Source organism: Manduca sexta, chromosome 20 (assembly GCF_014839805.1).
Source record: "Manduca sexta isolate Smith_Timp_Sample1 chromosome 20, JHU_Msex_v1.0, whole genome shotgun sequence".
NCBI lineage: Eukaryota > Metazoa > Arthropoda > Insecta > Lepidoptera > Sphingidae > Manduca > Manduca sexta.
Genome location: NC_051134.1, coordinates 411167 through 437026, shown reverse-complemented (window position 1 = coordinate 437026; position 25860 = coordinate 411167). Strand labels below are relative to the sequence as shown.

The 25860-nt window shown below is 33.5% G+C and overlaps 1 protein-coding gene across 4 annotated transcripts; it reads left to right on the top strand.

Moving 5' to 3' along the window:
- The first annotated feature begins 5284 nt into the window (after nt 1-5284).
- LOC115444064 (zinc finger protein 37) lies at nt 5285-25402 on the top strand. 4 transcript variants are annotated; one of them, XM_037440718.1, is made up of 7 exons: nt 5285-5307; nt 9207-9367; nt 11234-11425; nt 12115-12769; nt 14127-14317; nt 14816-14926; nt 22669-25402. In XM_037440718.1, the coding sequence occupies exons 2-7, from the start codon at nt 9227-9229 to the stop codon at nt 23809-23811; spliced, it is 2433 nt and encodes an 810-aa protein (XP_037296615.1). In that variant the 5' UTR covers nt 5285-5307; nt 9207-9226; the 3' UTR covers nt 23812-25402. The 4 variants fall into 4 exon arrangements, with proteins under 4 accessions (XP_037296615.1, XP_030025551.2, XP_030025550.2 ...); XM_030169691.2 differs by lacking the exons at nt 5285-5307; nt 22669-25402 and adding exons at nt 16135-16564; nt 16711-22536 and having other exon boundaries at nt 14837-14926; XM_030169690.2 differs by lacking the exons at nt 5285-5307; nt 22669-25402 and adding exons at nt 16135-16564; nt 16711-22536.
- The last annotated feature ends 458 nt before the right edge of the window (nt 25403-25860 follow it).

Genomic DNA, 25860 nt, shown 5'->3' with positions numbered 1-25860 from the left:
ACCAAAAAGATGAATATAAATCCTAGCATAGCTTTATAGGAATAAGAAAAATAAGTCATTCAGTTTACACGTGTGTTCAAAATATGGTCCACCCGTTGCTGTTTGCCGCATGAAAAAGAAGAAAAAATCACTTTCACATTTATATAATATTGGTAGATCTAAAGAAGAACATAGTAAGGATGGTTACAAACTGATGTTTATGCTTTGAAATTAAATTAAAATTATTGTTGCAAAAAGAGAAAATTTGACCGTAAATCATTAGGTCGCAATGTTTAGAAGCAACAAAGTCTGAAAAACCAGTTTGCTGTAACAATTTTACAGCTTTATGTCACAAACTAGTTTCATAAAATGTTGCTAATTCGTTTGTGCAATTCGCGACTAATTTAATTACCAAAACAGTATGTAAAATAATGGAATTAAAGAATATATATATAAAAAAATCTGGAAATGAGTAAAATTTTGCGTGCTTTTTAAAATTTATTTATAATTATAGTTTTTTTTTAATATCTAGGTGGCGTACACGCAAGAAGCGTATCAAACTTGGTTCTAAACCTTAAGTTTTTGCGCAGACGCTGTCAATAGTTACATAACACGCACAAAACAAATGGTAATTACTAATTTAGTTTAAATGTCCATATAGCATAATTATTTTATAAAACAAAATAAGACTATTTTTGCGATTTATACATGTATCTGGTGCGGTTGTTGACAATATTTATGCGCAACCTAAAATTGGTATTTATCTCACCAATTATTAAATATACGAAAAATGTCCAATATGTGCGGATACATTATAGCAGTATTGAATTAAATTTCGCACGAATATAGACACGTCCTGATTAATGGGTTATTTTACCAAAAATGTAGAGCTTTCCGATAATGGGCTTCCACGCGGGTAGAGCCGTGAGTAACATTCGGTCCCACCTAAAATCAAATCTTAATCTTACCTACTTAAATATGCCGGCATTGTGTGTTGGATTAGGAAATTGAAAAATAACAAATTCGTGTTGAAATCTTCAACTTTATTGCTTTTGTCGAATGACTACTAATGAGTCACCTACCGACAATGAGGTAACGGAAATCTGTTGCATTTGGCCAAATTATTAATTAACAATTAATTTTATTACAAGTATTTTTGAGCCGCATTCTGTAATGTTCGTTTGTCTTTATCGGAACAAAATTACAATGTAAGTGCCATGCAATTTGTAAATCATGGTTAAATGCTAGTTTTCTAAAGTGTAGCGCTTCCTAATTTACTTCTTATCAATATTCATAATATAAAGATCAAAGTTCGTGAATATATTTTTATGTTTATTATTAATTAAGCGCTGAAAATTTGTAAGGAATTTTTCAGCGCTTAATTTCCAAATTTAAGCGACTATTATTCTCGAAAAACCCACAATTATATTTAGAATCCCACGAAAGTCTGTTAAACAAGCAATGTCACTAGGAAAACCTAGTCAGATATACCCAAGTGTAAAGATGTTTGAAGTGTAGTTTAAGCAAAGCCGTAGTCCTCGGCGTGTCTAAGCATCTGTTGTAAAACTAAATTTATCGCTATAGGTATTAGGCGCGACCGGATGTAATGCCGACACACCGGCTTGCACGATATTTAAAATTCATACAATATTGAATGTTATTGGCATTATAAAATTTTGCGTGAGTGCACTGGTTGCATTGTTAATCTTTGCTTTTTTGACACAGGCGAAGACCAATAAATTGTTTGGGGAAATTTGTAATTGCATTTTTTATCAAAAGACAGTATCGAAGCACTGTAAGTAATCTATATGTAAAGCACTGTTCTCAACTTTAAAATGGCCCTATTCCTACTTTGATTTGGATTCCACACAACATACGTTTTTTGTATATGATGCATATTGGAATTCGCTTTTTTTTGTCGCATATAATAATAAATAAAATCAGCCCCTGTTTTATATATTATCCCGCAGCTGGGCACGCACCTCCAACTGCTCAGATGATTTAGGCTTTTCTCTACCCTCCAACTACAGAGAGGATTTAGGCTTTATTCCACCACGATGGCCTAGTGTGGATTTTTGTGGCATGTCAGACGTCATCTCTATCTAGTAGATCCCAAATCGAACAAGTAATATAAATCAAGTATAAGAATCGAAAATTGAATCAAATATCGCCCAGTAAGCAGCCCATGTACCTACGCTGCCACTGGGTGACATTAATATGTAAATGAGCAATTCATAAACTGGATAAATACAGTTGGAAAAAGATAAAACAAAGAGAATATGATGTTGTATACGTTATAGTACTACAGTCAGCTTCAGGTTCACCGTTGATAAAAACCTCAAGTTTTCTCATTCATTTACTAACAGGTTTTACTAATATATAGAAACTATTTATCGTAATCATTGATATTGAACTTTATAAGGTTCATTGATGATCCTGGGTTGTAGCCAAAATGCTTTTCTATAATCATTAGCGCTTAGAGAAAACAGAACAAACGTATGAAAATGACATATTCTATCGATAAGTCTATTGGTAGGATATGCCATTCTCATATATAACGTTAGCGTTAACGAATGTAAAAAAGCATGGTGGACACGGCTCTCGCTAATAATTCGTTATTTATCGGAGACTTGACGTTTTTTCCGCATATAAAATAACTGTTAAAATACATTGACCTTCCAAATCGTCTCTTAATAGTTAATCAACTTGGTCAAAGGATCGGGTATACGATAATACCGTATCACACACAACTTGAAAAAACGTTGCCATATATTGCAGATAAAGCGATCTTTACGGAAGTACCAATCCAAGTAATAAACTCACATTAATAAGGAAAATATGCAATCAATGCAACGACTATTGTTTTAAAGTATAAAATCTTTAATAAGCACCTGCATTATATAAATCACCTTTATGCGTTACCATGTGACTAGCAACAAACCGTACAGAAGGCAAACGCGAAGATATCGCGAGCGTGCAGCGGGCGTATGCGTTATTTCGCAGTACGACCTTGATCCCCACGCTGCGCACGGTGATCTGCGCGTGTAACGTAAGGCTACATCCACACTGCACTTTCAGGATGCGTAATTACCTTAACCTCACTGCGGTCCTCACTAATGAGGAAGATATCTATTGACAACACTATTCGTTGTTAGTAATCATGATTGTCTTGCTATTTTCGAAGTAGTATCGCATTTTAAAGGACGATGAGAGATCGTTGCATTGTACGTAAGTTGTCCGGCTTTATCTAGAATTAATCTTATCAATTTGATTACGGGAATAAATTTTCTCGAGTCTCAAATTTTTGTGTTTTAATCATGTTTTATAAATATTTATTCAGACAAAGGAATCATAATTGTGACTGAAATTTTAGTCTTAATATACATTGCAATTTTAATATTTATTTACTAAGTACAGATAAGTTTTCAAAGTCATATAATAATGGTAAACCTTAATTGCATAGTATTAAACTCGTACGACATATTTCCTTACATCAGTTGTTATTGTGAACACCTCACATTTATAATCTCTCAAATTAGAATCACGCTTCATGCGTATTGCACTATTTAAGATAGTGTCACACTATTTATGCAGAATTAAAATAATTTTCGATTTTATTTCAATAAATAGGAATTTATTGGAAATAATCATCGAATATTAGTAAAACTACTTATTACCAATATATCATCAGTAATTATAGCTGTTCAAAACAAATGAGATCGCTATGTAATTTTTGTGATTTTATACATTTCTCATATAAAATCTCGAGTATATAGGGTAATATTATTAGATTAACAGACGTAAAAACTATTGCTACTTGATTCCTATTTTATTTCTCGAACGTTCGAGGTGACAATGTACATCTGTCATGCGTAGAAGGCTCAGTTGCATCGGTCTATCATATGTCCACTCCCTTAAATGTATTCACAACACTATTGTGCGATGAAGGTCGCACATGGTTGTGGCAACATTACTGGCTAACTTCACGACTATATTATAGCTTCTATAGACTTCACATTTTCACTTCCTATGTGATATTACGGACATCGAAGTCTATTGTTATTTAAAAACATAATAGTGTTTGTACAGATGTCCGATTAATTTTATATGCGGTTACCAATTGCACATGTATTGTTTGGTTCATATATTTGTGGGTGTGGATGGAAGGGGCTAATGAATGGAGTGTAATAAATGTTCTAGAATTCCTTATAATATTTAGCTATTTGTTCTATAGAAGTATTATCGGCATAGATCATTTATAAAAAGATATAAAATATACTGAGCGTCATGTAATATAACTTGAGTCTCGTCATTTTGTAAAAGAAATTAGTTGTACTTAGAGTTAAGTTATATTATATATTGACTTATAAAATTCAATTAGATATTCGTAAAGTAGATACACTTCCCTATGTCACCTTTGTATTGTAGTCGTGCTTGCCCCTGCGCCGATAGTTGTTATTTTTCGCAAACTTCTAGATATGTTCTTTTAGTAAGTACATAAGCCACAAGCTGCCTAAACATTTTAATAATTAATTAAACCCAAGTTAGTCGTATCTCCCATGCATTTTATTTCTAGCTCGGAATACAAATTTTATTATATAAAATTCTGCATAACTGCCACTTGTTAGGCAAATATATTGTAGGTATATGAGAACGATAAACAAAAATGTGCCTTTACCTTGCAGTGCCTGATGTGATAACTGAGATAGCGACAGTATATTGCATTTTTATCAAATGCATGCTAAGAAAGTAGATATTGTTATCAAAATCAGCTTACGGACGCTGTAAAGATAACGAATATATTTTTTTATATTCCCCCGCAGTAAAACGAATAGATGCTTGTAGATTTATTTCATTTGCTTAAGAACATACCGGAAATATTACATTGCTGATTTTATTTCCAGTGGTAGTAAACCTAAATATTAAATAGTGAACTCATTATATTTTTTCCTTTTCGTTCTAAAACATTAACAAAAAGAACAACCGCGCTAGTCAGTCTCTGTTATCTGACAGATAACGACGGACCACCGTGGGCTGGACCTACTTCAATAAAAATTGCTATTAAGCCAACCAGACATAACATAATAGCCACACACAATACGTACGGTCAAAAAATTAAAAATAGAATGTTCCGCGTCCGAGGCCTTTAGAACGGGCGTGTGATGCGAGAGCGAGGAGTGGGGGGACGCAGACGGCCCGATGACATCACACTGAGTTGCAGTGCGGTGCGACCGCCAACTCTTGCGCAATCGCGCGCGCCCTTGATCTTGACTGCGTCGCGGCCGCAACGCACGCGTGTGCGCACCAACGCCTACTTATAAACACTAGGTAGGTACTCCCGCAACTATATTTATCATCGCGCGTGTAGGCGCGAAACTGTAATCACAGAAATATACAACAGTATAATGGCATTTTGTACTCATTAGAGAATCTGACAGTTCCGGCTCCTGAACATGCTCTTGGTAAACGCTGCAATTAGCGCTTTGGATGCGTCGAGTAAATAAAACTTATTTGTAGAGATATCTGATCTTTCTATTGTGTATGTCACATCGTCCCCACAACTCATTTTTAAATTTGACCTTATCTGATTTTGAATAATATATTTAATATAAAGACATGCACTAACTCAACTTTTTTATATTATATTTTTTATAAAATTAATCTACCTAACTATGTTGATACCACAGGCCCCAAAAAAACCAGGTTGATACAATCGATGAATTGACTTGATTGACTCGTGTCACATTTTACGTGATTCTGGCGGTTAATGATAATGATTCTGACTCGTGCATAAAATAGGCCTTTAAGCTGATAAGGAAAAATACACGTGTTAGATAATATTATTTTTTGAATTAATCACAAATTATGTAATTTAATTAGAAGTGTGATTTTACTGTTATTGTCTTAAATAAATTTAATTATGAAATAGAAAATTTTAAATAATATTTATATATTACATTCCATAAATCATTATAATTTATCAGTCATCCAAATAAGGAAAACTAAAGATTTATAAAACGATTTTACTTCGTTACCTTAATAGTGGTAAATTTAAATGTATTTATTTTAGGTTATATTATAAAGAGCACCGATTCGAGTTATCGGCTAAACTTCATTCGTATAATGCGATCAGTTAATATACTGATCCTGAGGTAAAATATTCTATTGATTTCTGGGAATATTTACTTTACTTTAATCAATTATATTTTTAATTTTATTATAATTTTTGCCAGTAAATAACTTTTATACGTGTAAAGTCGTGTTTATTCGTTTTATCAACAGTATTAAAGAACGAATCCGCTCAAATCGGTTTCACTATCTTACAGGCCTGATGTGAAGTGACAGTTTTGGTTTTTATTATTAGTGATTTGTAGACGCAAAATAACATATATCTCTGGTGTCAACACCGCTAATACCCTTGGTGCTGCGGGGTATGTAAGTGTCATAATCACTTTCCATAAAAAAATCATACAAATAATATTTACAATTTGTTTAAGTATATATCTTTTCACAAACTATAATCATAAACACTGTAAGAAACATCTTTCAGGCCTAAAGATATTTTGGGCTAAATTAACCAAACGAATAAAATTCCTAATAGTTTTTTAATCTAACACGATAAAAATATTAATTTAAAAACCCCTTTATATTTGGTGAAACAAGTAATAAGTATGCACCTTGTATATATTTTGATGTCATCGCCACTACACTGTAGGCGTGCGAAGGTGATAGCAAGATCCCCCACTAGACATCCACTCTTCTTTATAATATTGATATTGGAAATATCAGTTCCTACTTTTTAATACAAATCTTTGTGCTATTGTCGCTTTTAATGAGATATATTTATTATATTTTGCATGTAATCGCATGTAAAATAGTGTCGAAAATTTACCGTATAAATGTCCACCATTAATTTTATAAAATATTACAATAATACTAATAGGTGAATTATCCGCTATTCTCTAATAAGCCCTCCATATATATGCAAGTTTTGAAAACTTATTAGAAACGCGCACTAATACATGCACAATACCACCACTCATTATATTGTACCTTAGAATCATGTTTGGTATTTTTTTGTACATATATGCATTTATTTATTGTTCTTCTCTAATTTAATCGATTCTATAAATCGGCACATATTGCGGTCTCTACATTATACTAAATAATTTGGGAATATTATTTATCTACCTTATACAATTCAAATCTTCTAGAAATTGCATCTGTTTAAAATGATACGATATTGTTATCAATTTATTATCTCACTGATTTATATCCACGACTCAAACCACGTTAAAATGCGGGTCGTGGATAAAAAAAAAACTAGGGCCTAGTGTCGCTTTCTATTTACTAGTAAAAGAATCTTCACAATCTGAATTATACTTCCAGTGATAACTGCCTATAAATTTATGTTTATATATAATAAAATATCAGCCCTGTATTATATACTTGCCCACTGCTGAGCACGGGCCTCCTCTACTACTGAGAGGAATTAGGCTTTAGTCCACCACGCTGGCCTTGTGCGGATTGGTAGACTTCACACACCTTCGAAATTCCTATAGAGAACTTCTCAGATGTGCAGGTTGCCTCACGATGTTTTCCTTCACCGTTAAAGCGAACGATAAATTCACAAAAATACACACATGATTTTTTAGTAAAGTCAGAGGTGTGTGTGCCCTTGGGATTTGAACCTGCGGACATTCGTCTTGGCAGTCCGTTCCACACCCAACTAGGCTATCGCCGCTTAAATTTATGTTTACTTCTCTATAAATATTATGTAATATATATCACCTGCGTAGATGGTATTATCCTCATAAAAATACTAAAATGTGCTTCAATGTTATAACATTAAGGATTTTAAATTAAATTTTAAGAAATGACATCCGTTAGTGGCGTTCAATTATAATAATTATTGTCGTAATTGGAGCGTATTTGTAGGAGAATAAAAAAAGAAAAATAACTTTTATTGCAAGTGTATAATTTTTCTTGGACTTTTTAATAAGTATGAAATCACTATTAGTAATTTTAGGGAAGATTTGCACGTTTTTGTTGATCTACATGTCGACACTCTGTGTATAGCGGTATATATTTTATTTTACGGTTAGCTAAAACAACACAAAAACAAAAAAAAATCGAACAGGGCAACTCGTCTTGTGTTCATTGTTCGAGCAGTATACTATTTAGCTAATTATATTACAAAACATAATTACGATATTGCTCTCTTTGAATTTTATATTGAAAAGTTTTGTTCCTTCCTTCCTATTTTGTAAAAGACACAAAACTCACAAACTTTTAACTCGGTTCCAAACTTTTAAGACTTACGCGGTGTTGACTAAGCGACGTATTACCTACGTTGTAGTAGTTAGTAAATATGTGGAATAAATATCTACCTACACATAACCATTGACTACCTATTGTAAAATCGTACAGCTTGTCTCTACGTTTGTTTACAACTATAATGGGCTGACTCGTCTTGGGTAGTGACATGATCTTATATAAAACAGACGTGCAGTGATTCTTAGCTGTTGAGTTTTGTACCAAATCCTTTACTTTTGTCGCGCCAGTGCATCTACCATTACTGTAAAAAAGCGGGAGTTTATAATGGGCGAAGCCGACCACTTCGTATCGTGTGGACCGTTAGCTCCTTTGTTAGCATAAACTTTAAAACGTATATGATTGTAAAGTGTGTTTATTAAAAATAAACTATGGGATATAATATTATTAAGTTAAATAAGTCGCAATTACATTTTCCATTTATATAAAATAAAACCCATAAATAAAGAATAAAAAAATATACGAGTTAAGTAAATTTTAAAATAAATAAATAAGTAGGTTAAAATAAATAAGTACAGGTGCATTGCTTTTGTAGAATTTATACTAAGTATCCTTAGTTTTGTTAGTTAATTCACAAACCACGAACAAAATGTAACATTTCTCTATGCAGACATGAGCTTACGCGACCTACAGATCCGACATTTCGACGAAAAGTGAATGCAAAACAGAAAGGAATGTTAGAGGTTCTAATCTAATGCTCTCTCCCGCAAATTATATCGTGCCACCATTAGGGTGTTCACCAAATGATTTTTTATTCTACTGGGCGCAAAAATTTGTGTAACAAAGAATAATGCATAATTGATGTTTTCTAGAAAATCTAATGCATACTATAAATCAAGTACTAAATGAAAATACAAGGAGGTAAAATTCATGTAGGAATGTTTATATTACAGCGGCGGGAGCTAGCTCAGACATGGGAAGTGAGCACTATTGCCTAAGGTGGAACAATCATCAGAGCAACCTGCTGGGAGTATTCAGCCAGTTGCTGCACGACGAAAGTTTGGTGGACGTCACGCTTGCATGCTCCGAGGGCGCCTCCATAAGGGCTCATAAGGTAACAATTAAAAAAAAACTTTTTGTAGTTTCACCATGCAGTTAATATGTACTACGTTCAAATTCTTTTATATACTATGAATCGATTCAAAAGTTTGGTATTAACCTTCGTGGCGGAGTATTGGCACGAGCAGCTTTCACCTGTACTCTGTAATTCTTAGATGTCTAAGAATGGTACGATTTAGATGTTCTAGAAAAATATTGGTCAGTGATACTTTTGGTATCGTATATGTTTACAGGCCACTTACTATCCGATGACCCAATGGCTCACTTGCTCCCTCTCCCATAAAAAAAAACCTTTATAGAAATCAACATTAGAGCGGTACAATACCAAATGTCTGTAATATTGACTTATTCTTGTGTATTTTGAGAATAGCCAGCTTGCTCCCGCTGGCTTCGTAGGCAAACATCACAATCGACGAGAATTAACGCTTTCGTCGATTGATGGCCGGTGGAATAATTTTATGAAGGCAAGCTGAAGATTACGGGCTGGTATAAATGCAGGCTCGATGACATGGCGATAGATCTCAAAAACATCCTGCTATCAAGAAATTTTATATCAATGATGATTAAGTTGGATGCAATTACGATTAATAAGATTTTATTCTTCCATAGATTCTACACGTGGCACGGCTCATGTTTAGGTCCGTTACCGAAATAACCTAAAACGTAGCCAATGGCGTCTAAGGTTGCCTTTAAATGTTTTATGCTACACTTTACCACAGGGCAATGCTGCTTCCTATTAGTACAATAAGTCGGAATCGGTTCAGTTGTTTAAAGAAATTCTCGTCTACTTAAATACACACTCACGAACTTTACTGCTTCCTAATACTATTGAATATAGTATTTATCTTATAGACACAGGATAATTAAATAGTATTAGCTCAGTATTCTAAATTTATAGTACGTTTACTCATTACTACACTAAAGGACTTGAACTCTAGCTTACTGCAAAATACAAACGGATAACTAGTACGTTGTCCAAACAGTGTATATTTAACTAATATTTAGTTTTATAAAATGAAGATACTAATACTAGTAAATATGCATACACATATTATTTAGTTAATAAGAGCAGTATTTTTATTAGTGTAATTATTATGGCGTCGTGTTAAGGCACGTGTACAATACCAGCTACGTTTAATTTTACTACACCGCATTGTTATACAGTAAAAGTTTGTTATAATTTCAAGATTAATAGGCATTATAATCAGTCGTAAACTAAGAAATATTGTGGGGCAGTAATATCCAAAGTTTATTTCCGTAAACGAAACCTATAGCTATATTTACATTGTGTAGTTTCGATTATAGCTATGGGGCTTAAACAAATGCCATTACTAACATTTGGTACTTTGTTTTAGCTAGTTATGATTTGGCTAGACTTAGGGTTATTTTTAACATCTTAAAAACAAGACGAGCTATTTGTTTAACTGACGGACAATAAAAACTTTGATTGTTAATGAAAACTCTGCTAATTAACATGACACCATACAGCTTTCGTCACTTTTAGACATACTTAAGTAATTTAAAAGCGATAAAATTAACAGGAATAATTGCATATTCTTTACGTATCGTTTCGATTATTTTTATTAATTGTGGCCTTTTCATTGAATGACTTAAGAATGAGAGACGGAGAATTACGGCCAGTTTCTTGATTAATAATACAGTTCGTTACTGTTATTTTTGCTTTAATTACGACGATTGTGTTGTGGCAAATCTTATAGCTTTTACTTTAGCGACTTTCCTGTGGTGTCTAATCTTATAGCTTCTACTATTAGGGTTTATAAAGTAACTGACTGTTAAAATCTATAAAAAAAATAATGACGTTGATTGTTGACCTCTAACAAAAAAAAATTGTACATTTCAGGTAGTGCTCTCTGCGTGTTCATCGTACTTCCGTTCGCTGTTCGTGGACCACCCGTCACGTCACCCAATCGTGATTCTCAAGGACGTCGGCCTAGAAGAATTGCGCACCCTCGTCGACTTCATGTACAAGGGCGAAGTTAACGTCCAGTATTGTCAGCTGCCTGCTCTTCTAAAAACCGCCGAGAGCCTACAGGTAGCTTTTAAATAATCCTTCATTATGGATTCACTTTGTTTTCGCATGTCGGAGAAGATAAGTAGGTGTAATTAATAAGTAATGTTATAGGGGTTTAATGAGTACGCTACCAATTTTGGCTAAGAAAACAAGTTGCCGTAGATTGATACAAAATTAAAAAGGAAGGCAACATAAATATCAAAAAGCAAAGCTATACAAAATGTAAGAAGATAGATACTAACATAAACAAATTTGTCAGACAGGTTAGCATAAGAACATAACATAATATTATGGCCTAGAATTCAATATTCACTTAGGCGTAATGTTAAGGATAAGACAAAGATCGTGGGTTTGATACCATTTAGGGCGCGCACTTGTGACATAAAAAAATTACGAGTGCATTAATTACCTATTATCGTTGATTTTAACAGCAAATAAAAACATCGTAAGTAAATCTACGTTCCCACGCGTTTCCCACAAGAATTTAATATTATATTTTAAATAATTAAAGATATTTTATACACCTATAGGTAAATTGATAAATCTACCTATAAGTGCCTAGTTTAGTGTCATACTAGGTTAACAAAAGTATCATAACTTTCATAGCATACCTATGTAACTTACGCTGATGTATAATACTTTCTATTATAACGCGTATTGGCTTAAGCGAATTAATTTTTTTTTTGACTATTTCCTTTGTATGATTACAGGTCAAAGGATTAGCTGAAATGACGACATTAAGCGCAGCAGGAATTGATACACGAAGTGTCCCGGAACCGATGGATGAGTGCCAAGGTCAAGACACCAAAGAGTGTCCTGAGTTGCATGATAGATTAGATGGCAGAGAAAACCGGGAAAAAGATGAAAGACGCGACATAAAAGACTCACGTGATAGAGAAAGTAAAGAGAGTCGTGACTCAAGGGAGAGCCACACGCGGGAACCTAGAGAATCCCGAGAGCATAGGGAACAAAGAGAATCCCGTGAAATGAGGGAGCCTCGCGATCTCAGAGAAATAAGGGAGCCGCGAGACGCTCGCGACTTAAGAGAGTCCCGAGAATTACGGGAACATAGAGATCTCAGAGAAGCTAGAGAAATACGTGAACCTCGAGATTTACGTGAAGTCCGGGATCCAAGGGATCCCCGAGATATACGAGATCAAAGAGAGACAACAGAAACATCGCCTTCGAGAATATCTCCATTATTGTCTGTACGGCGATTTAGAACTGAAACTTCAACGGAAAATCCTACACCCACGCACCCTCCTTTGCCTAAAGATGAACCACCCGATGAACCGATGCGTTCGTCTTCGCCTGAAGATGATTCTGTCTCAATAAGATCAAATGGAGCTCAGAATGAAAATGTTGGTACGTATTCGTATTATTATTGTCAATCAAAGACATTAAATAGTAGAGTTAGTTAAGGACTGGATTTCAGGACAAGCTGTTTGACAAGATGTCGCAGTGTCCTTATGTATTAATACAAAAATTTAAAAAAATAAGAAGCATTTTACATAACTGTTTTGCTATTTCATGATAAATTAAGTAACCATCAAATGTGCGCAAAATTTTATATGACAATCTTCCCAATGTCCGCTTTATAATGTAATGTTAGAACACTTTATGGTCACTACGTATTGTTATAAAGCGCGATGTAGATACTTATTGCATAATAATATTATGTTATTACCCACTGCCTACTTACAAACATTAATTATAATGTTGGTATTACGATAATATTGTAATGACTTTTTAAGATTTTAATGAATTAGTTATTTATGGAATCATATTGTACTCAAAAATATATCATAAATGTTATCGCATAACCGCGTTTCGTGAAACAAGTTTTCTATATGAAATAATATATAAGTAATCATGAAGATGTAAGTAGTTAATACTGAGCGTCAGACATTCAGTAGCATCTCATCCGGGGGATTTCTTTCGAAAAATCGACTTTAATAACATTCATTGCTTTCAGAATAGCTTTTCAATTTTCTTTAATTTAAACAGAATCCAACCGCAAAAGTCATTAAATATCGCAAGAATCTATTTGCGCAATCATTCGATTGCGAAATATGTCATTTCCGTTCGGGGAAAATTTAAAATATATCAATTGAAACAATAACCACACTATTGGCAAAGTGTAGGATTTCTCAGTCAGATACCTATTTACAAATTAAGAAACTTAGAAACATTTTTTTTATTACTTTTATAAGTACATACCTAATCTATTATTATACGTTACAACCCTAGACTGACAAGTGTCAATGTCCTTTTTGAAACATTTAATTTGAAGTTTAGATTGTCAGTTGTCATTTTCTATAATTTTGTTTTGAGTTTTGGCTTCTATATTCTTTTGTTTATTTTTTTAAGTTTTATTTTATCTAATGAACTTAAATAAAAGATTTTGTTTTATCATATACTTACTTTGAATTATATTACTCACGTATTACAATGGTATTTCGTCCAAAGATGGTTTCAAAAATGATTTTGTTCGCACGTATATTTCTAACATTGTTTTCTCCGTTTAAAATTGATTATTATACTCAGAAAGATTACTTTTTCCTAAATAATTATTTCAATAAACATTGCAACCACTTATCATTACCGTTGTTATGCAAAGACCGTTTTAATGATATAACTTAGGTAGGTACTCCATACTCAATCCCATACGAAATTTGCAAATGAGACCACAATTTCTTTATTGTTTTTCTTATATTTTCAGGTATAAACATGACTATAAACAGTCATAGTAGTGTCCTCGGTGCAAGATACTCTCCTGTAGAGCGGCTAAGTGTTCTAAACACCATACCACACCCAGGGCTGCCCCATCCATCGCATCCTTCACTGCCAAGTCCTAGAAGCGAGCCCATTCCAGGCCCATCTGGACTTCCACCTGTTCAACAAGCACCTCTGGTAAGAATAATTAAATAATTAAGCATTTATTTGTCTATATGTGTTTGAAATTTAGGTAAACTCAAAATAAAATGCAATTTGATTTTGTTAATTTTTATTTGACAGCATCTATACTAATAATAATATAAAAGTGAAAGAGTTTATTTCTTTGAACTGGCTATTCTCAGGAATTACAAAACTGATGTTGAATATTCTTTCATGATAGGAAGGAACATTACTCCTGAATACAATAGGTTACTTTTATCCCTGGGAAAATATAAAGTAGTGGGAGGTTTATCCCAGTCAAACTTTTCCTCATTTGACATAAAATGAATTGATTTAATTGAAATGTTCTACAAGAAAATTTCATTTACAATCAGTAATAAATCTAGTTATCCACAATTTAGTTACAATGAATAATTATTGTTTTAAAATTGTTTCACTTATTATCTTTCCTACTACCCACCTATTGTAATTTATAGAATTATTGAGATAATAGGTTGTACTATTAAATAATAGCCTTTCTTACCGCTGTTCCAGTCCTTGAAAAAAGAATTAGTAGATTGGGAGAGAAGTGCAGAAGAAAAACTTGGAGAATCTTCTTCGGAGTATCGACTCCAACATGAATCGGTATGTTATTGATGTTGAGAAATGTCTTGTTGTTGTAGATTTGGTTTTAAAGTTATCACATGATTTTTCTCTGTAATGTATTTATTGTTACAAATATATTTCTTTCATTGAAATAATTCCAATATTGTAATATGGACTGACATGTGATTACTATAATATCTATAGAAATATGTGTTGCGTTTTTATAAAAACATAACATATTTTATTTCTGTAATTTTAATGGATGTGCATGCTGTGTATATAGTATTTATGTGATGTTTGAGATAGTATGTGAGGGTATCGAGAGAGTTATTTTGTGTTGCATGATAGTTTTTGACATTAATATGCCATACATAATGATGTAGATTGTATGTAAGTGTACCATATTTTTCCTTTTTATATATGTCACTCAGGAGAGTGTAATCCCTTAATGATGTCTAACTGTATAGTTAGCTTAATGATTCTTAAAAATATTGTTTATTTGATTAATATATCTCCAAAACATAAAATATGTGTATGTATGTATATTTTTGTAAATAATACTTAATTCAACTCCTAGATGTTTGAATTATGATTATATTATTGGCCACTGAATTCCAGTGAAAGTATTTGACATAATGCTTTATTTATGTTTGCTGTTACTACCATTTGGTCAGAATATAAATCAGTAGTAACTGGTACAAGTTCAGTAGCATTGATGGCAATATTTGTTTTCCGTTAAAGTTTGCAATCAATATTAATTTTGTTTCGTGTGGGTGTGTCATGATGAAGTTGATTTGTTACATGCATGCTTGTTTGATATGCTGCGCTATTTTGAACATCGAGTACTATGCCTTGCTGTCAAGAAGTTGACCTTCATTTTGTTGGCCATCATTTTTATATCCATTCATTTGTTTGATATATATTTTGAGCAGTTTTTTTTTTATTTAAACTTTGGCCATATACTCGTACATGCATACGTTACACAGTACAGTACGAATCCCAGATTCAGTACGCGCGCGCGTTGCTAAACAACAAGGCATTACGCGTGGCCGGCTCCCGGGTCACTCCTGCACATTTTTGGGCAAAAATGAGCGTCAACTTCTTACTTAGATAGTGGAAAGTAAAAATTTATCGAGACTGCATCTCAATTTAGTAACGTAGTGGTAGAAATTATGCACACACATTTTGGTCCGTGTGAAAAAGGAACAAGAGAAAAAAGAAGTTGATGTTCTTTTTTGTGGTTGCAGGAGTACGAAGGGTCCGGTAGGGGACGTGTTGAGGAGGGGGACAGAGGTTTCGTTTGCATGCACTGCGGTGCAGCGTTCCCCCACCAGAGCAAACTGACCAGGCATATATTGACGACGCACACGCTAGATACGCTCAAGTACCGCGATGCCATTCTAGGCAGGCCCATGGGGCTGCCGCTGATAGGACAATATAACGAGCCTCCGTACATGGCGATGCACGCTGAAGAATCTCCGCTAGATTTGGACATCGGACCCGTGGAGCCCGGGAACGTGGTGTTGTGCAAGTTTTGCGGCAAGAGTTTTCCAGACGTGTCATCGTTAATAGCACATTTGCCGGTTCACACGGGTGACCGGCCTTTCAAGTGCGAATTTTGTGGGAAAGCGTTCAAGTTGAGGCATCATATGAAAGATCATTGTAGAGTTCATACAGGTGAGTTAAGCATCTCAATTATTTAATATTTTTGATCTATATCATATTTATATAATTTTCATATTTAAATACTAACACTGAATTTAATAAAATAATATTTGTAAATATGTAGATGTTTGTTCATGGTTAATTTTTTTAAATTTTAGGTGAACGGCCCTTTCGGTGTGGTTTGTGCGGCAAAACATTCTCCCGGTCCACTATATTGAAGGCTCATGAAAAAACTCATTATCCCAAATATGCGCGGAAGTTTCTATCCCCGAGTCCCGTCGACACGGAAGAAGAAAGCCCGCATCAATGAGTATGGGATCCGAATAGTGTCCAATTAGCCTTCGATAATATATTAACCAACAGTATACACTATTGTTGGAAATAGTCAATGGTTAGCAAAGTGATGGTCGAATGAACAAATGGAGGACAATATGTTGTAATTATTTAAGAATGTGATTTAAATGCCGCAACTGTGATCTGAATGATATGAATAATATTTGATATTTCACTAATAGATAATTGACACTAAAGTTGTTACTTCTTAGATTTATTTTCAGAAAGCTGGTCGGTTGTTCATTTTGGTTTGCTTGTTTGTCAAATAAAACTTTTGGAATTAGGTGCTTTCTGTATGCTTTAGATAATGACGGACTCTTTTCGATGGGTCACTTACACGGCATAGCCAAAGTTAACTAGAGAAGTAAAACTTCCTATTTTGTTTCATAGCGAAGAAATAAAATACAGCTTCGTATAATTTGTTTGCTTATTTTATTGTTTTATCATTATCTGTTTTTATTACTTTTAAAATATTGGAGAAAGCTTCGTTTCGAGTTTTGTTGCCATTAAAAAACTTTGCAGAAATGAAATTGTAAGATATCGTATTACTTTAGAGCTGACATAATCATTAGAGACTTGCGTATTTACTAAAGTAGTTTTGTGTCAGAGTTCATTTTATAAACAAAATTGAAGATTGATAATGAGTGCTTTAATTATTATTATTAGAAAACATACGAAATAATGCACTCAAAATAGTTCGTAATAATTATAAAGTTAGGGATTTGAGATTTTTACTAATTTTATGTCTTTCGAAGTTATGACGCACGCTCCCCTGAGGTAATTCAAAAGCAATATTACGACATATAAATGTAAATAACATATAGTTTGATAATATCGGATTTTTAGGAAATTTATTAGAATGTAAACGCTTCGGTAGTTCTGTATTTGGTAACACGGGGAGGGTTGTGGAAGTGTGATCATGGGAATCAAAGCTTTAAGCGCCGTTTTGTTCGAACACTATGCCTCTTTTTTCCTATATCTGTATTAATGACGCATCTCGACATCAAGATCAAATTTGACAAAACCTAAATAATATGTTAATAGGATTAAGGGGGCATGGTACCATATCTATAGGTATGTATAAATTGTTCTATCTATTTTCGTACTGCAGGACCACATTGTTTCTCGAGGAAATTCAAATACAAATTACTTATGGTTGTATTTTTTAATGTCGATTGGTACGGTGATTTATTACTTCTAAAGCCCCAATAAGGTTCAAAATCGTTAAACGGAAATGATGTAATGTCGCTTTACATTATCCATAAGGGATAAAATTCAGTAAGTACCGACTTATCGGCAGCTGTACCGACACCGATAAATATATTGACGGGTTAACAACAAACACTGCTTCATATTTGTTGAATGCCTGTTTGCTAAATTTATGGTTAGGAGGAGCAAAAAATAAGGCCCATTTTCAAAAAATAAAAGTAAACGTCATGTGCCTATACTTACTTTTGTATCTATATAATTGAAATAAAATATGTCTTCTTATTTTTATAGTCTGTTTTGATTCTTTAATTTCTAGAAAATGTTTTCGTGACGGCATATTTTATTAACAAGCATTAGATTGTATATTGCATAGACCCAACCTAGTATATTGCATAGGTACCTATTTTAAATGAATTGAAATTAAGTGTTTTGGAGATATTTTGTTACTTTCAATAATGTAGAAAACAGAAAAAATATTATGATTTGCTAAATTTCTAAATATCGGTCAAATGCTTCAATATTGTGACAATATATTCATACATCTGCGTATCGGCCTGGGGTTCGAATAAAAGTTCCACTGCATTTGTAATTGGATATGAACAATGGCTCAATTTTATTAAACAATATATATATCTGTTGTCAACAAATATAATTACAAATGTTCCACGTTAATATAATCGCAACTAGAGATTGTTAATGGAATCATAAGATATAATGTATTTGAATTTCTTCAATAATAATTGTGTTCAATAAATTCAACAGAGTCAAATACAGGGATATTTTATGGATCGTAAAATCAGGTTATTTTACAATGACACCATAATTTTATTTACCATACAATCTTAGACGTAGGCTTCATTTATCAGGCTCAGTCTTTTATATAACATTTGTTTTTTTTCTCTGGACTTATTTTACTGTGCATCACAACAGAGTGTATGAAAATATGTATTATATCTAAAGCTTTGATTTGGTACTGATTGGATGTCGGCTCACTTTAGTATGTAAGTTGGATTGAAAAAATATTCGTATTTCTTTTTGAGTTGTCCACGGTACTCTATGGCTGGACCCTTTATTTCTATTTACGAGGCGAAAATAAAATTGCGCTTTATTGAAATATTTACAATACATATTACTAGTCGATAGTCTAACCTAACCATTAACAATCATTCGGTCTAGAAACATATCATTTTTATTTGTCAAAAATATCATAAAATTACAAATAGTAAAAATATTACTTTGGGGTATGAAAAAAGGTGTATACAAAAATATACGTTTAATAAATTATTTTATTGGTTTCTATTTGAATGTAGGCGTTTTAATAATATCTTTAATTAGGAGTTTAATTGATAATTGGGGTTTTATCAAAAGAAAGTATTACTGTAAATTAAGGAAAAGATCTGTGATACTATATAAACATAAGGTTGCAACATCTGGGAGTTAAAATATAGATCTCAGACTGTCATTTGAAATTTTAGTACATTATGTCTGGCGTCGAAATTTATTAAAGTTTTATTATTAATTATTTCAAAAAATAAAACATAGTTAAGGAAGGCAGACGCTTATAGTTAGGTAACTTTTCTCAGTGATGGTGTGTTCGTAAAGAAAATAAAATTAAGTTTTACAGTCATTTGAAAGACTAGGTACGTTAAATTAGATTGCGGTTATGACTTTACTTGTATGAAATTTATATTTTTTAAAACCAAGATCTCACTATTACTTTTTAAGTTTTAGGCATCGTTTAGAAATTTAGTGACTTAGACCAAATCTAAAGACACTAACATACTACCCATTAACACATTTCTCATTTCCTCTAGACTTATAAGGCTTTTATAAGCTATAATGTTACATGTCATTAATTCATATCACCTGTCTAGTTAGTGCCTTCAGAGATGGATGAAATAAGAATTTGTCTTTCAACGAGAATGTTATTCAAAATTCTGCTTTCGTGTCTACTATCAAACGCCTAACATTCCAAAATGATTCCAGTCTACTAATAATTTTTAATTTGGGATGCCACCGATATTGCGTAAGTAATTTTATAAAAGTATTTACGATTTTTTTGTAAAAATTCATATAACGTGGTCGCCGTGAGTACCGTAGGATATCAAAATATTTTATGACTTAGTTTATTTTGATTCGACAGTATGTTACGATAAATAAGTAATGAATAAATGATGTGGTAGTGTCCTTAGGAAAGCTCTTCCAGTTGCACGTGGTAATAATAATTAGATCTATCTTTTGTTTTGTCAATAGTTACGATATTGCTTGTTATCGTGAATGAGAAGAATGTGCGGTTTGAAACAACTAAAACATTCCATTCACCCCTGGGTATTTAAATTTATTTACTTTAAGCAGTCTAAATACAAATTCAGATTCTAGCCGCCCCTATGCCCAGATTCAAATGAATTTAAATACCTACCAATATCACGTATCTGTTTGATTGGTAACATTGTTTTTTTTAATACCTAATTCTGTGTAAAGTTAGCGAATTTACTTGATATGAAATTGATGCGGAAAACTAAAAAAAAATTTGGTCTATTGTTAAAAATCACACGATATTTAAAGGCATTTTAGGTAATAGATTGGTAGATGCGCTACTTCCCGGAGCTAGTATTTGAAAATGTTTAAATGTTGGAAAAAATATGTAATATGAGACAACAATGTTGCTATTTGAAAAGCTGCACTCGTTTTTATTTACAGAGTCGAACGTTACCAATCTTTGTAGCAATATTGAAACCTTGATTAATGTTCCTCTTCTTATTTTAAGAAAGATTGAATATTTACAATTTACACAAATAAATAATAGCAATAAATAAATGATTAATGATGATGTGAATTAACAAATTTGTACGAGTTTTTATCAGATAGTTTTTATAGTACAGAATGCCGTTTAAAATGCTATTTTGTTTCCTAACTTTCAGAGGTACTATTTATTAATGGAGTAATAATAATAATAGAATTATATATATCTATATATCTATGTATTTACGTGTACATAGGCAGTGTGGTGAATGTTAGTGACATAATTACGAGTTACAGATACATGTGACACGCATGAGCAATAGACGATACCCTCAAGTGCAGTTATTCAAATTTTAACATTTACTACTTGTTGCCACGTCCTTGCAGAGATTACACGCCGTTAGCACAAATACTATATACGTATATGTTGAGAACATGGTACGACGGTACCTATATTTTATGTAGTTTTTCGTTTTTAACACCTACCTGAGCATAGCATAAATTTTAAGGAAACACTAGCACGAAACATTTCATGGATTCAAATAGATACGAAGTAGATTCATTTTTATATAATAAATTGTGACCACAGTTTTATATTTAGAGTGCCTCTTGCCTATACAAGACTTATATAAAGGCTGCAAATCACGGAATATACATAGTATATGTAGCGGATAGAGAAAACGTGTAATTTTTATGGTGAAAATTGTAAGTTGCGTTATGATATGTGATTAGCGCAATTTCCTCTGTCCAGTCGTTTGATACGTATTGTGATGCAGCAACGATCTCCTTGAACTGTCGCGTTGCTAGTTGCTAGTCGCAACGACTACGCCGCGCCACGACATCTCCGTAGATAGCGCATTCCAATCTCGTGATGTTAAGAAGAACCAGTGCTAAGTTATTTTCACGACCAATATACCTAACAATAGGTTTATTTCGTATAGTGTTAGATAATACTATTAGTTGCGTCCGAAGAGATCATGTTAGGAAGCAACGGGACCGTGAACTGGTTAATTGTATTTAAATTACCATTTTTTTTTTAAGTGGCATACCTAAATATAGAACTTATATTGCAATTTTTCTAAGTTCCTGTAGGTATATTAATTATTGTATATTGGTACAATTTGTTTTAATGATTATAATGTGTTAATATAAATTATTTAGTGTAAAACTTTCGTGACTAATGTTTATAGTAGCATAATATTCAACGTATTGTGAGTGAAATGAAGGCTACGTGTATACAGAATCATGTTGTCGAATCGCGTTATTGTTAGCCGGTTTGACCATTCATATTATGCTATTATAAAATAATTTAAGCACAAGTTCAAATAATGTAGGTCCACTTTATTTATAGAGCTTAATAATTAATCGTTGTTTCTTCGTCAGTGAAACTTATGATTATTTTTCGTAAGCTGTTTTATTTAACATCATTGTTGACATTTTAGAATAGAAAAATCTGTTTTGCCTTAACATTATTAATAGTTCATAATGTAACAAAGAGCAGTAAAGTTTTGTTAAAAGATGGTTACAGTATATCAAAAGGAACCGAGGATCAAACGGTGAAATATTTTGTCAATTGTGCAACAGTCAAAACAGAGACCCATCGCTGTTGATCAATGTAACTTTTGAAACAAATATAAGCATATCATAGCTGTAAAAATACAATTTTGACAAATAAAAGCTCTACAATCATTACAAAACAACTCTTTTTATTTATTAACTCATTTACCCACATTTTACCCGTACAGGTACGTCATAAATCAAAGTTGAATTTATTGTTTACCATAATATGTTCTCGTATTATAAATGCACCGAAATGATTTGGTCTGTTGTAGATGTGCCTGGACATGTCTTGCGTGCCGAGCATCCCGAGCCCGATCCCGCCGCGCAGCCCGACGGCGCTGCCGCTGTGGTCGCCGCTGCTCGCGCTGCAGGCCTGTCGCCTCCGCAGGTACCTCTCAGATGACTGTATGGCTTATCCCAGCAGACATTTAATGCACTCCGAGAGGCGCCGATGTGGCGTGTGTCTAGCCTCCTTCCCATCAACATGGCTGTTGGAACGCCACGCGGCTCTGCAACACGCTTCGCAGACGTCTTGCGAAGACAAGCCATTCGTCTGCGAGCAGTGTGGCCAGAGCTACAGATACAGATCCGCCTACGTAAAGCATAGAGAGCAAAACCATAGAGCGCGACTCCCTGCTGACAAACTCTTCACTTGCGACGTATGCGGAATGCAATTCCGTTATCTTAAGTCATTCAAGAAGCATCGTCTCAACCACACTTTAGAAAGACTTCACACAAAAAACACAGATGTTCCAGAGGGCACTGACCATGTTTCCAGTACAAACGAAGCATTGATAGGGCAATGTGGTGAAATGGATTTGTCCATGAAAAAGAAAAGAACTGACGGCGTCAGAAGTCCGGCAGATCCAATACGGGATGCCGAACAAGACAGTACCGTCGATTCCAATGGCCCCGCGGATTCAATTGTTACAGTTGACGATTCTGCTGACTGTCGTACCTCTGGCGTCGAAAGTGAAACTAAACGCGATACGTCTGAGGAAAGAAGGCGTATTCCCGTGACTTTCGCCAGTGTCAGCTCGATGGCCGACAGTTCAGAGAACGAGTCACGAGCCGATAGCAAACATGAGAGTTCCAGTTCACATTCTGGGATCTTAGGGTTTATGCAAAGCGATGAAAGACAACGAGACAGAGAACGAAGATTCGCCTGTCCCTTCTGCGGGAAATGTGTACGATCGAAGGAGAATCTGAAATTACATGTCCGGAAGCACACAGGCGAGCGTCCGTTTGTGTGTTTGTTCTGCGGCAGAGCGTTTGGCGGCAAGAGCGATTTGACCCGGCACCTTCGGATCCACACGGGCGAGAGACCGTACCACTGCGAGGCGTGTGGCAAGTGCTTCGCCCGCGCCGATTACCTCTCGAAGCATCTCACGACTCACGTTCACAATACACGCTGATCTTCGAATGCTGGAACGCGCCGTCCTGTTTCAAATCTTCGCATACCTCTATAGTTAATGACCGAGTCATATTAAAGCAGTAAATCGGAATATTTTTTAAAAATGTTTTTTAAACTTTACAACCTAATTATGGATATACTTAAGCAGGTTTAATTAGAAATTTACAGGTCAATTTTCATTTTGGAGTGTTTTATATATAACTTAATAATTTAATATATTGATTCTAATAGCAAATAATGAATTGATACCTACTTCTTATTTTTGTTTGCCGTTGAACTATAGTCATAACTCTTTAGTACCAGTTTCATTTCGCACTTTGAAGCTGGCGTTGATGCCCGCAAACGTCATGGAACGGAAGGAAAATTTAATAGTTTCTGCAATAAATTGGACTACCTTCTTGTTGAGAATTAATTTATCTTAATATCGGGTATGTTGTTTCTGACTGGCTTGTGTACGTAACTTTATTTGCTTGTCTCTCATCATTTTAAAAAGCCAAAGTCTTCAATTTATTGCTAATAAATTCGATTCATAACGTATGATCGCAAGACTTAGAGCATTTCTTTGGTGAGGGGCCAAGTACTCAATATTTGCTTTTTGGCATGAGTTTTGAAGCTATCGCTTTTGAAATGATAAAAAAAAAGAACAAGGGAAATGCAGTCCAGTTAATAAGAGATGTTAAAGCTATGTTTGTTTGCCATATTTTGTATGTCTGCCTATTTTAAGAATATTCATTCCAATGAAACGGAAGTAGAAAATTGGTAGTCGCGACGATAGATTAGTGGGAGAATGCAAAAACTGTGATTTGTATGATTAAGACCAGTCAAACAAGTTTTAGAACATCGAAAAATGTTTTATGTAATTTAAAATACGTTATGTAACAATTAGATTTACATACGTATAAATTAATAGTTTTAAGAAATCTCTCTGTGCCAAAATATGTACCTCATAAAAGTAAACATTGAAGTAGGTAAATTAATTATTATTGATTGTTTTACACATCTTGTTTTAGCTTTCAATACCATGAAGTCTATCATTGCAGGGTTCCGTTAATTTAATCTTTATGACGAACACTACCTGTTCACAACTGAGAGAAATTCTCTCACGTGCACTAAAAAGAAGATTCTTGGTATTGTTATATTAAAAAAACATCTTTGCTCGCATTTCATCAAACACAGACATTTTATTAACATACATAAAGTAATAATAACTGCCGATATTGTGATATTTTGTATATCTAGATATTTTACACTTCACAATTCACTCAAATAAATTTTACACAGAGATGTAACATCTGCCGTGTTTTTTTTTACTGGATGACAACATATTATTATATATTTATTTTATTTAACACATACTCCGCAGTCAATTAAATAGGATAAGGGAAGAAGTTGTGTATATATTATTTTCTCGATGTATTTTTTTTGAAATGCGAGCGAGGGTTGTGTTTGCAATAGTTACTTATACTGACAGGACTAAACATATTTTTATAAGATTATTTTGCCTACATTAATAAAACAGTTATATTAAGTAGTCAATGCAACGAAATAAACAGATAATATTAAATGAAGAACTTTAATATAGTCTAATTGATTTACCCCCTTATTCATAAACGTTTTTATCTAAGGACGAAGTAAAGCTGTGATAACAAGCCTGTTTCTCAGTGCCCAATATAGATAGCCGTTGTGATTGGTTATTATTGTTGTATTTCAATATTAGCCAATCACAACGTCTACGCACTGCGAAGACTGCCATGCCGTCAGCACTGAGAAACAGACTTGTTATCACAGCCTTACTCGATCGTTCGATAAAAAACGTCTATGAATAAGGGGGTTAGTTATTACTGTTGTAATAGACCGGTTTTTAGCAGATGATTTAAACGTTTTAAACGTTTTTATTTGTTCATTGTTATACAATATACAGTTAAATATAAAATGTATGGTATATATATATATATATATTGAATATATAATAGTGACTTTGCCAGAGGGATATAATAAATAAAGTAGGTAATCGAAAACTTTTAGTATAAACGAGAAGCAATACTCTGAA

Bases quoted from the DNA above. Each gene is read 5' to 3' on its own strand.
- LOC115444064 (XM_037440718.1), top strand. From the start codon at position 9,227: ATGGGAAGTGAGCACTATTGCCTAAGGTGGAACAATCATCAGAGCAAC. The intron at 11,426-12,114 runs GTAGCTTTTAAA...GTATGATTACAG, and splicing joins AAACCGCCGAGAGCCTACAG to GTCAAAGGATTAGCTGAAAT. The intron at 14,318-14,815 runs GTAAGAATAATT...ATTAAATAATAG, and splicing joins CTGTTCAACAAGCACCTCTG to CCTTTCTTACCGCTGTTCCA.